Source organism: Labeo rohita, unplaced genomic scaffold (genome assembly GCF_022985175.1).
Source record: "Labeo rohita strain BAU-BD-2019 unplaced genomic scaffold, IGBB_LRoh.1.0 scaffold_342, whole genome shotgun sequence".
Classification (NCBI taxonomy): Eukaryota; Metazoa; Chordata; class Actinopteri; order Cypriniformes; family Cyprinidae; genus Labeo; species Labeo rohita.
In genome coordinates this window covers 64,373-77,462 of record NW_026129260.1, presented here as the reverse complement: position 1 = coordinate 77,462, position 13,090 = coordinate 64,373, and the positions used below count along the sequence as shown (strand labels likewise).

Genomic DNA, 13,090 nt, shown 5'->3' with positions numbered 1-13,090 from the left:
AGATGTGAGATGATTCAGTCACACAATGGATGGGAGTTTCTCTGGAGAAAAGACTCAAACCGTGAATCTACTGGAGCTGCAACTAAAACAATCAATTCTGTGAAAGTCTCTGATGGAGGAGAGTACAAGTGCAGAGCACGAAGAGGAAGATATTACACAGGTTACAGTAAACCAGTAATAGTGACAATACAAGGCAAGTATTTATTTAGTTATATAATTCATATGTAATTTAATAAAACACCGAAATACTATAGGCAACAACATGTTAGTCTAATTTCATTTAGCATGTGTTTTACCATCAAGTAAATGTATTAATACAATAAAAACAGCACTATTTTCATTGTGAATTGTTCTCATTGTGCAGAAAGACCAAAATCTAAAGTGACCATTAAACCTGCTCAACATGTATTCAGAGGAGACACAGTCACTCTCAGATGTGACATATATGGTGAAGGAGTCACTAGCTGGAGCTACAGCTGGTATAAAGAAGGTTCAGCCAGTGTTTTTAGTGATCAACAGGAACACACATTCAGTTCTGTGAATGAGTCTGACGCAGGTAAATACTCCTGTAAAGGATCAGAGACAGAAGGATCACGCTGGTCACAAATGAGTGATGCAGTTACACTGACAGTATCAGGTGAGTTTGATCATCTCTTCATACACAGATGTTTAACATGTTATTTAAGAGTGATTTGCTTCTTTTCCTTCACATTATGCAGTGCTTTTAAAACCAACATTTCCTCACATGATTTCCAAACCAAGTCTCACAAAAGTTGGGTGGATAGATACTAGATTTAGTGACAGCACCCCCTACTGGTCAGAAATGATACCAATTTATCCATCACTATCATTTAAATGATTATGTAAACTGTGGTATCTGCACAGTTTGATGAAGTTATAAACAGTTTTGGGAGGAGCCTAATCATTCAGTCCTGTCAATCATGGCTAGGAGTAATAATAATAATACATTTTATTTATAACTTTATATCCACACAGAATCCCAAAGTGCTACAGATTAAAAACAAAAACATGTTAAGAATCATTAAAAAAGTAGGTTTTGAGGCCAAGTTTAAAAGCATCGACAGTCTGTGGGGTCCTTAGATGGTCAGAGAGAGTATTCCAGGGGCCACATTTATATGTGTACGCACAAATTTGATCTCAGACTGTGCCACGGGAATGTTCATATTTATAAACACAATTTTTTGCTTGGAAAAGTGCTTAAAGCACGTCAATGTCTGGGCAGACGTATACTGTTAGCAGGTAACTTTTGTAACACATCTAGTGAAGATATTGAACATTTATTTTTCCATTGGCCTTTTCTTTCATGTTGAGTTGACTTTATAATAGACATAAAACAAAAATAAACAAAACCCTTCATTTTGAACCTCATGATATTTTTGTTAAAAAAAATCCATCTTTTTTTGATGAACAGATTTACATTATTAATCTTGTTAATTATTTAAAAGTTTTATATTCATGAGTCAAAAATAATTCAAAAGAAACCATCATATATTACCTTTTGTAAAACTGATCTTAAAATATACTTTGAAACCCTTTCTAATATGAGATCACTTATAAAAAAATAAAAATTCTAAAGCTTTTCATGTAACTGTATTTATTTGTTGATTTATTTGTTTGTTTGTTTGTTGTTCTGTTTTGCATGCTTTGAGATGTGCAGTGTTGTCCTGTGTTTGCTTTGTGCTTTTGTGTGATCATGGAACTGAAAAAATAAAGTAAGCTATGCTGAGTTTTGGTTTGTTTCTGTGATTCGCTCCATAAATGTCTTTCTTTTGAGAAATGATCTTAGAACAAATTTAGGATGATTTATAAAAAATATTTTTATAAATGAGGCCCCAGGAGTGTATATAAGCAGCAGTCATTGTGTCGCCCAGTGACAATTCTTCCAGCACTGCTCTGCCCTATTCTGTAAAACATGTTCCACCCTGATGAACTCCTGCTTTTACCTTTCAATGAGTAATTTTCCTGTTCCACTGAATCGTTTCTGTCACTGAGTCGACTCCAGTTTCTCCTAACTCTGGTTCCTGTACCACACGCTCCAGCTCATCAGATTCCATCCAGATAATCTCCTACCCCTGATATAACAAAATGGACAGTTAACAGGTTGTATCACACTCTTGCTGCCACAAACATTCAATTTTCTCAAACCAAAGCTCAGTTGTATGCTCTTTATCTGAGTTCACAATCAGGACCGACTCCATCCACTGCTCACTACTGCACACCACATTTTGACGTTACTGAAACTGCTACAGGTCTACAGAAAGTAAATGAATCCTTTAAATAAAAGGGTTATGGAGCTGTCATTTATATTGTCATACAGGCCCAAATCTACAGTGATGCTGCCTCAAATGTATGTAGCCAATTCACAAACATTTCTGTTGATTTCTTGAACACAATGGCCAATCAGAGGTGTTTAAGTTAGAATTCACTCACCTGAGACAAGACACTTAGCTCACGAGATGAGACACGACATGAGATTTCTGTTATGGAAGAGAGTTGCTACGGAGTAGAGAATCCAAATGCAAGCTTTAATAAGAGGTGTAGACACAACAGGCAGAGTCAAAACAATAAACAGACGCAGGTCAGGGAAGGCAGCAAATGATAAAAAAAAAAAAAAAAAAATAATCATACAGTCCAAGGTCACAACACAGGCAAGGTCAGAAACAAGGGAAACCGCTCTGTAGAGTCCCTTTATAGTCCTTCTGATATGAAACAGGTAATAGCTGATAATGAGTTCCTAGACAGAGGGAACCTGGGAAATGGAGTCAGGGGTGAGTGTAAATGGTAAGGGATGGAGTGTCCTCTGGCAGAGCTCATGATTGCTCCGTCTTATGAGCGTGACAATTTCAAAAAGAGAATGAGATGAGATTTTTACACAGTATTTTTAAAATATCCTCAATGGCAAACTACATGACTGGAAAATAGTCTGCAGGTGCATTTGAAATTTTTAATCATCTTGTGAATGTCATTTCAGTTCTACTTGCTGAGTATGAATTATCATATGCAGTAAAAGACTATTATATCCAAGCTCTGTAAAAGGTTTTGCCAACTCAACTGACTGCTTCTCTCCTGCATGATTTCACATGAGTCTCTTCAGACCTTAGAACTGTACATGAAATACTCTCTCTTAATATTCAAAATGCAAATAGAGATTTTTTTCTTCAAGCATGATACAGAGTGAAGAAATGACTACAACTACACAATCAGCCAAAGATAGGTTTGATTCTGGGAGATGTTGTATGAGAGAGCTGCTTTCAAAATGCAGGGAATTTAAATCATTTTTTAATGCACACTCACATTTTACATTCGCTTTCAAATTCACTCTTGTGCATTCTGTAAGATGAAACATTTGTCGGACGACAAGTCTCTGTTGCCCAAAGAATGGTCTTATCAGTCATCTTACCTCACTCTTGTCATGTGATCAGTGAACTCTGATTCCTGCTGCACTGTGTGCGACTCTGCAGCTCGTGCTGGATGAGCAGAGCAGACTCTTTCAGTTTAGAATTGAAGTGGAACTGAATTAAATGTTTTGTTATTTCTATATAAAAGCAAAACAACACCATAGCGGTGACATCTTCTATTTTAATTTCACCCTCAGACCTCATCTCATTTTCATCTCAACGAGAAATATCATATTTTATTGTTGCAAGATCACGTCACAGCCCTAGAAGGTGTACTCACTAACAAATGATCTACTAGCAAAAGATTACTTTGATTAATTTGCAGTAGCAGTGATCTTCTCTTTTATACCTCTTTATTACTTACGGTCGATTGTTGTCCTCAATAAGCCTTTTTCGGAGGTTCTAACTTTGAGCCTCTTGTTTGAGCCTCCTTCGGGGACAGCAAGCCAAGTTCATTTACCATTATCTAGCAGGACTGAATGGGCAGGTGAACTTGTGAATTCTTGTGAAGTCTTTTCATTGTGTCATGAGAATGTTAAGCTAATTTGTTCCTGTATTTGCTACTTGCAGCTTTTATTTCTTGCATTGTCTGTGAAATTAACATACTGTATCAAGTCTGAAGAGTGTTCTGTTGTTCTGAATGTTCTGTTCAGGTGTGATCTAAGTGCATGTATGTTCAGCCCAATCTCACAGCAATTCGTACATATTTTACAAGGTGGCTAATTCATGCGAATTCATACAACCTCACTTATATAAATTCATACAATTTTAGCTAAAGTGTATGTATTTTACGAGTTGCACAATACATATGAATTTGTACGAATGCCCTACACCTAACCCCATCACTGAAAACGTACAAATTTGCGGGTGTTCTTCTGCTGAGTGAGTCTGTGGATTTAGGTTAGGGGTGGTCCTGGGGAGAAAGTGACAGAAGTTTTTCAGGTTTGATTAAAAATCTGGATCATCAGCTATGTGGGTGCTTACATTAATAAAGCCTCAAAACTGCCATGTGAGATTTAACATTTTTCTGATCTTTATATTAATAATTTACCAGAAGACAAGATCTTCTGCCGGAAAAATTTTATAACTTATAATCCATCTTTTATACTGACAGATTTTCCTACACCTATTCTGACTGCTGTGCCACGGTATTCACTGTTCACTGGAGACTCAGTTACTCTGAGATGTGAGATGATTCAGTCACACAATGGATGGGAGTTTCTCTGGACAAAAGACTCAAACCGTGAATCTACTGGAGCTGCAACTAAAACAATCAATTCTGTGAAAGTCTCTGATGGAGGAGAGTACAGGTGCAGAGCACGAAGAGGAGGATATTACACAGGTTACAGTAAACCAGTAATAGTGACAATATACGGCAAGTATTTATTTTATTTTTTTGCACATATAATAATGCACATATAATTTCATAAAACACTGAATAAGCACTACAGGTAACATTTCAGGTTAATCTGATTTAGCATGTGTTTTACAATCAAGTAACTGTGTTAATACAATAAAAACAGCACATTATTTTCATTGTGAATTGTTGTCATTGTACAGAAAGACCAAAACCCAAAGTGACCATTAAACCTGCTCAACATGTATTCAGAGGAGACACAGTCACTCTCAGATGTGACATATATGGTGAAGGAGTCACTAGCTGGAGCTACAGCTGGTATAAAGAAGGTTCAACCAGTGTTTTCAGTGATCGACAGGAACTCACATTCAGTTCTGTGAATGAGTCTAACGCAGGTAAATACTCCTGTAATGGATCAGAGACAGAAGGATCACGCTGGTCACAAATGAGTGATGCAGTTACACTGACAGTATCAGGTGAGTTTGATCATCTCTTCATACACACACAAACCAAACATATATTTAACATAATATTAATGATTTAAACACTACAGAAATGTTTATGTACACTTTATAGCGCTAATCTAAATGTAAAAATATATCTCAACTTCTGCAGACTCAAGATCTGATGGTCTCAAACCCATAATAACTGGAGTGACTGCAGGACTGACTGTCTCAGTTTTGATCATTGTCTTCTTGATCCTGCTGTGGCGCTACAGAAACAACAAAGGTTAAATTAATTTTCCATGACGTATTGGCAAACACTAGCTCTGTTCCTAAACCTTGATCTCCTATACCACAACAACCTATGATAGTTTTCTGGTCTTAACTAGTCTCCCAACCTGGTAAAGCTGTTATGTCAGTTGATTTTAAGGTGTCTGGTCAGTTTTAAGATGAACTCTTCAAAATAAACGCTCTAAAAGGGTGTTTTCACAGCAATGAAAAGAAGACCTTTCTCTTTCTTAGTGTGAAGAACATTTTAAAAATCTAAAGAATATTTTCTCCACTATTAAGTGCTTTTTGTGGACTGAAAAGGTTCCACTGAAGTTAAAGGTTATTCCTGGATCCACAGATGGCAATAAAACGTCATGTTTGTGTAGGTGGAAGATCTCAGTCTCCCTCTACTGTCAGTCAACAACAGAACAACAGTCAGACATCAGACCAGAAACACAGTGAAGCCGGATACAACACACTGCTGTCTGGTCAGTCTTTACACATTACCCATAAATAATATTAAATATCCATAAATCTTCACAATCTGAGATGGAAGACACTTATGGATAACTTTTATTAACAGAATGGATCAGACAACTAAATAATTTTTCACTCTTCTAAAGTTTAACATGGTATTTGTGTGTTTGACAAACAGGATATTAATTAATGTATTAATTCATCACAGGAACTGCTCATATTTATGAATCTGTTGATGCAGCTGCCAATAAAGACATAAGAACAGGTAAATGACGTCATTTAAAATGATTAAATATGATTATATAATTATATTTTTTGGCATCATGATAAGAAGTTTCATTGTAGAGAAAGTGGAAATCAATCCATCTTCTATGTATGTATGTATGTATGTATGTATGTATGTATTTATTTATTATTATTATTATTTTGTAAATGTGTCTTTTTCTTTTTCTATTGCTCATTGTAGACAGTGTAAGTGAGTCTACTGAACACATCTATGCTGAGATTGAATTGGAATCTACAAAGAAACAGAAGAAAAAGAAAGAAAACAAAGGTAAACTGAAACAAAAGTCTCTGCTCTTATGATTTTATGATCATCACAGTAGCAGAAATTACCACATTATTGTTCAAAACATCTGTTTGTGGTTATCTTGTTGTCAATTTAAAATATAATATATATGTAGAATTAAAACAGATTGCTGAATAACATACCTTAGCTGTAGCGATTTTATAAATATATTGATATTTCATATGACTGTTGGACATACAGTAGGTGCTAATGATATTAACTGTTGTCATCTTTTAGAGAATAAAACTGAGAGTCCTGACTGCTTTTACTCCAAACTCATGCTGCAAACAGATCAAGGTGAGTTAAAATATAAACATCAATCAAAATTTACAAGAAAAAAACAAAACAAAAAACAAAAACAAAAACAAAAAACTACATTTAAAAACCACAATCATGAATTGAAGAATAAACTGAAATACTGTATATAAAAATAAAACATTTTAAAATTATTTTCTGTATTTTCAGGTGCTGGATCTAGTGATGTGATACATGCTCAGGTGAATTAAAAATACCAAGAGGAGAAACTTTCAATCCCAGGATACTGATGAGTTTCAGTCATCATCAATCATTTATAATCTTGTGATAATATTGTGATATTGAGCATGTGATGGCAATAGATTCATCAGTATTTGGTATTAGTGATTCAAACTACCATGTTCTTCAGAAAGTTTGCATGCTAATATTTGATTATACATTGGGAAAAAAATATATATATTATAGTTTAGTTTTGCATTTCTGTTCTGATTTTCTAAGTAAGTGAACAATTTTCCTTTTCCTGGAAAAACTGGAAATATTAAGGAGTTTTAAAATTTCCATGTCTGGAAAAGTTATCTTTAAATGTAAATGTATAGTAAAAATACATTTGTATATTTTTATTTGGAAAATATATATCTAGCTATGTCAAACTGTAACATATTTTATTGGACAGAAAGCCTTAACTCTCTGAATATGCAGGCTTTTAGATTTTAAAAACAACTCTGTAAAAAAAAAAAAAAAAAAAAAAAAAAAACATGGAAATTGATTAGTCAAAGTAATAGCTTGCTTGTTTATCTTAACCTATTTGTGGTTTATGTTTTAGTAGTTTGAGTGTAATAAAAATTATTGAATGTACACTACCATTCAAAACCTTGGGGTCAGTTAAAAAAAAAGACATTAATAATAATAATAATAATACACACACATACATACAGGTGCTGGTCATATAATTAGAATATCTTCAAAAAGTTGATTTATTTCACTAATTCCATTCAACAAGTGAAACTTGTATAATGTATACATTCATTCCACACAGACTGATATATTTCAAGTGTTTATTTCTTTTAATTTTGATGATTATAACTGACAACTAATGAAAACCTCAAATTCAGTATCTCAGAAAATTAGAATATTACTTAAGACCAATACAAAGAAAGGATTTTTAGAAATCTTGTCCAACTGAAAAGTACGAACATGAAAAGTATGAGCATGTACAGCACTCAATACTTAGTTGAGGCTCCTTTTGCCTGAATTACTGCAGCAATGCGGCGTGGCATGGAGTCGATCAGTCTGTGGCACTGCTCAGGTGTTATGAGAGCCCAGGTTGCTCTGATAGTGGCCTTCAGCTCTTCTGCATTGTTGGGTCTGGCGTATCGCATCTTCCTCTTCACAATACCCCATAGATTTTCTATGAGGTTAAGGTCAGGCGAGTTTGCTGGCCAATTAAGAACAGGGATACCATGGTCATTAAACCAGGTACTGGTAGCCAAGTCCTGCTGGAAAATGAAATCTGCATCTCCATAAAGTTGGTCAGCAGCAGGAAGCATGAAGTGCTCTAAAACGTCCTGGTATACAGCTGCGTTGACCTTGGACCTCAGAAAACACAGTGGACCAACACCAGCAGATGACATGGCACCCCAAACCATCACTGACTGTGGAAACTTTACGCTGGACCTCAAGCGGCATGAATTCTGTGCCTGTCCTGTCTTCCTCCAGACTCTGGGACCCTGATTTCCAAAGGAAATGCAAAATTTACTTTCATCAGAGAACATAACTTTGGACCACTCAGCAGCAGTCCAGTCCTTTTTGTCTTTAGCCCAGGCGAGACACTTCTGACGCTGTCTGTTGTTCAAGAGTGGCTTGACACAAGGAATGTGACAGCTGAAACCCATGTCTTGCATACGTCTGTGCGTAGTGGTTCTTGAAGCACTGACTCCAGCTGCAGTCCACTCTTTGTGAATCTCCCCCACATTTTTGAATGGGTTTTGTTTCACAATTCTCTCCAGGGTGCGGTTATCCCTATTGCTTGTACACTTTTTTCTACCACATCTTTTCCTTCCCTTCGCCTCTCTATTACAGTTTTTTTCAATTGCTAACAAGCATTTACCAATACTTAAAGTACTTTTTCTAAACTCTTTACACAGCAACACACCTACATCACACAATTAGCCAAATAGTTCATTTTGTGGCCAAAACCACATTTTGTTAAATGAATACAAACTCTACATTTCAAAATGCTGAATACCCTTTTCTACATATACTTATTATTTTAAAACACAGCAAACCTGATTCAAAATAGAGTCATTCAGTCAAAACATTGCCACTAGTTTCTATCCAACAGAAACATATAATCAATCATAGCACAGTGACTGTCAAAATACTAACAATTGATGGCTTTACAAAAACTGCATTGCTTGTCATGTTTCAGTTCTACCTGCATATAATAGACAATAAAATAAAAAATGTATATTTTTTTCTGTAATTTAGCTTTTAGTTTACCTTCAACTGAAACCCGTTTAACATTTTTAAGTGTTGAATGTGTTTGTTCTTGGCAACATACAGCTCAATAAGTCAATGAATCACTTTATAGAATGTAAAAGAGAAAATCCAACATACATGGCCTTTGGTTACTATGCAAACTTGTTTCCGTCACAGTATAAGAAAAATAAAATAAAAACAGTAATCTTTTGATCTCACAATTCAGACTTCTACTGGAATTGTGAGTTTACATCTTGCAATTCAGACTTTATCAGAATTAGAGATACTGTATATTCAAAAAAACAACAACAAAAAAAAATCTGAATTGTGAGATACAAAAGTCAAATTACCCTTTATATTCTATGGCAGAAATAAGCTTTCATAGGTTTCACATGTGTACAGGTGGAAAAAAACAAACAAACATAAAAATGCACAGTCAAACACATTCTTACTCCTTTCTCCTACCTCTTCTCCTGTTTTTCTGAACTACTCCTTTCCCTCTGCCAGGCATTATTTTTTTCTCTCTCTCAGATTTTTTGTGTTGTTCTACATACACAAAACCAAATCACAGAGGTCTTTTTTACTCTGTTTTGTTGATGTAATGGAAAGAGCTTCAACACCTGACTATTCCTCAAACTGAGAATGGAATCAGCTTTCTAAATATTTCAGTGATCTTGTTACTTAAAGGTGCTAATCAGTTGTTACAGTATTTTATATAGAGAGAATTTTTTTCAATACTTTCAAGCTGTTGTTGTTGCAGAAGTAGAAGCTTAATACTGTATTTAAGGTTTGGAACATTAGGTCTTCATTTCTGACATGCTGTGTTTAAGCATTTGTAAATAAGACTAAAAAGATCCATGATTTTGGTTTTGGGTAAGCATTGTATGAAAAGAAAATGTAAGCATTTTAGAAACATAATAATTGATTGCATATTGTGTGAAAACAACACAAATTGTGTTAATGGTATGGTCACAACAGACGGATGTTGTGCTAATTGTGTTTAGAGTTTTGAAAACGTGACTACAGATTGGACAAAAGGATGTTAGCAACTGAAAAAAAAACTGTAATGTACTTGGACACAGAGCTCTGTGAACAGCCAGCCTCTTTTGCAATGACCTTTTGTGTCTTGCCCTCCTTGTGCAAGGTGTCAATGGTCATCTTTTGGACAACTGTCAAATCAGCAGTCTTCCTCATGATTGTGTAGCCTACGGAACTAGACTGAGAGACCATTTAAAGGCCTTTGCATATATATATATATATATATATATATATAAAACATAGAAACCTATACAAAGTAGCCAGAAAGAAATGCTCGACCAGCTATATATTTAGCTATATATTTATATATATATATATATATATATATATATATATATATATATGAAGAGTTCAGATGCAAAACCAGCTAAATCCATCTGACGTCTTTCTTTAAAAAATCCATTTTTATCAGGATCAGATGTATAGAATGTTAGTACTGGTACTTCTGATTGGGCTGAGGCTGGTATTTTAACGAGTTTGAAGAAAAAGTATTTGATGGAGGTATAATATGTGTCAAGAGCATTCACTCAGTACCTTTATCTTATTTTTGACCAAGATGGCTTTTAGCTGGATTTGCATCTGAACTCTTGATATATTTTATATATCAATTATTAATATCAATTATTAATAATATAAATATTATTATGTATATACACACATATATACTACACTTGTGACACTTGTAATGTTTCAAATAAACACTTAAAAATATCACAAATATAAAGCGCTTACTGACCCAAAATTTTTGAATGGTTGTAAACTGTTATTTTTTTGTTATTTTACTTAAATATCCTTTGCTAAGAAAAGTTATATCAAACATTCAGAATATTCTCAGTTATGTATTATTATTATTATTTCAAAATGTATCTTTTCATTCCAGACGATATAACTTATGTTACTAGGGTGCAGTATGAGTTTGAATAATTGGTTGTCCTAGAAAGAAGGCTTGTGTTCACTGTTCAAAAAAAAAAAGAAAAAAAAAAACGACCTGATGTGGAATTTAAACAATATTATAACATATATTCTTCATAAAAATTACTTCTGTATTGTTTATTATAGACCTTTTTCCTGAGTAAACCTCTCCATGGGAACCAATTCAAATAGCGCCCATCTGTTTTTAATGCAGCCAACGTCGGCAGCTTCGTGTCATCTATTAAACTTTGAGGAGTGAGGCACTGACAAATGACGGTCATTGCAACATTGCTAAGTGATGTCGCTATGGAGGCATGTGCTTTTTAAAAAAACATTTTAATAGGTTTAACATTAGATTATCTACTCAGAATATACACTCATTTGACTAGAAACACTGGAGACCGGAAATGCAAAGCATCCATCAGATTAAAATTCAGCCTGACTTCTGCGTTCAGGAAAAACATCTATGTTGAGAATATTAATGTACCAAAATATCTGTGCAATGTTTTTGCTTTGAAAACTTAAATATAAGAAGAAACAGTAATGGTCTACTCAGTTATTGTCTCATTTGTTTAACCCTGATTATTGTCATGTTATCATGAAGGATGTCTGTGATTACAGTCTGCAGATTTTACAACTTTGAAAAGTAAAATGATTTGTTATCCTGAACAATAGTAGTATTACGGCCATCACCTCATTTCCACTGATATAAATTGCTAATATTTTAAAGATATTTAAAGATATTATGCTGATATTTTTTTCTTTTGTCTTTTTTTTTTCTGTGAAGGACCTCTCAGAAGTTCAGAATGGGCTCTGATTGGTTAGCTGGCCGAGTGTGTTGTGATTGGCTAAACCGCCTCTAGTGTGCATCTAAACGCCCCGCCCCTCATCAGCGGCATGTGCTCCGGTTGTATTGTAAACAATGGCGTCATCTATATTGCTTATCAGTTTGAGACCGAATGAGACACAGAGGATATTAGTGAAGAAGATCGTGCAGAACTTGTGCAAGCACAGCTTTTAATGGTAGACTTGCTGTTGCTGTCTCAAACTTTTAGATACGTTGTTATTAAGCGGTTGCTTACGCTAGCTTATATACGGTTTTATCATGATAAATGGGCCGTTCACATGTCGCACCTACACTCATAAAAATGATTCTTCAACACTGTTCAGATTATTTTAAAAAATCCTTTTCATTTAACACCATTGTGTTAGGTTTCCCATTTATATAATTGCATTGTGTTAAACTGCTTGAAACAGTTGCATTTTGGTACAACTCAATATTTTCATTTTGAAAGAACATGTTTCAGTTAAATAGGCCCCTTCCCATCATGCTTTGCATGCTTTGTACAAAGAGAGTAAATAATGAAATAAAATGTTATTTTATGCATTTTTTAATTAAGATTATACAATTGGGAGACTTGTTAATGTTTAATGTTCTTTAATGTTTGTATTTAAAACAGTTTATGGAGAGTTAATGTTTTGGGGGGTTACCACTGTGGTAAAGTGTAGAGCATGAGCTTGGGTTGAGGACCTGCTAACATAAGTTAAAATTGTCTTAATAATAAAATAAACAACTACTTTGGGTATACTATGGACATCCATCTTATGACTAATGCCTAAGAAGTTGGTAAATGCCTGAAGTTAAGTACATCAAATGTATAATTTTTTGAGTGTAGAAGGATTTCTGCCTAATTATTTGTTTTCCAGTTAAATGTTTTAGTTTGAGCATAAAATAATGACTTCATAAATGTATGAGTTTCATTTAAACTATATTTGATCAAATTGAGTTAGCCCAACTCAATTACATTTCATTGCATGAATTTAATTGTTATGAGTTTGGGTTACACATATTTATTGGATGGAAATCCTGCCC

At 34.4% G+C, this 13,090-nt stretch overlaps 1 protein-coding gene across 1 annotated transcript; it reads left to right on the top strand.

Annotated features, from left to right (window-relative positions):
* Nucleotides 1-9: 9 nt before the first annotated feature.
* On the top strand, nt 10-12,065 carry LOC127160391 (Fc receptor-like protein 2). The gene is made up of 11 exons (XM_051103031.1): nt 10-193; nt 365-637; nt 4,534-4,794; nt 4,980-5,252; nt 5,392-5,505; nt 5,876-5,977; nt 6,175-6,231; nt 6,433-6,519; nt 6,772-6,831; nt 7,000-7,031; nt 12,005-12,065. Exons 1-11 carry the CDS (start codon nt 10-12, stop codon nt 12,032-12,034), a joined length of 1,473 nt encoding a protein of 490 aa, XP_050958988.1. The 3' UTR covers nt 12,035-12,065.
* The last annotated feature ends 1,025 nt before the right edge of the window (nt 12,066-13,090 follow it).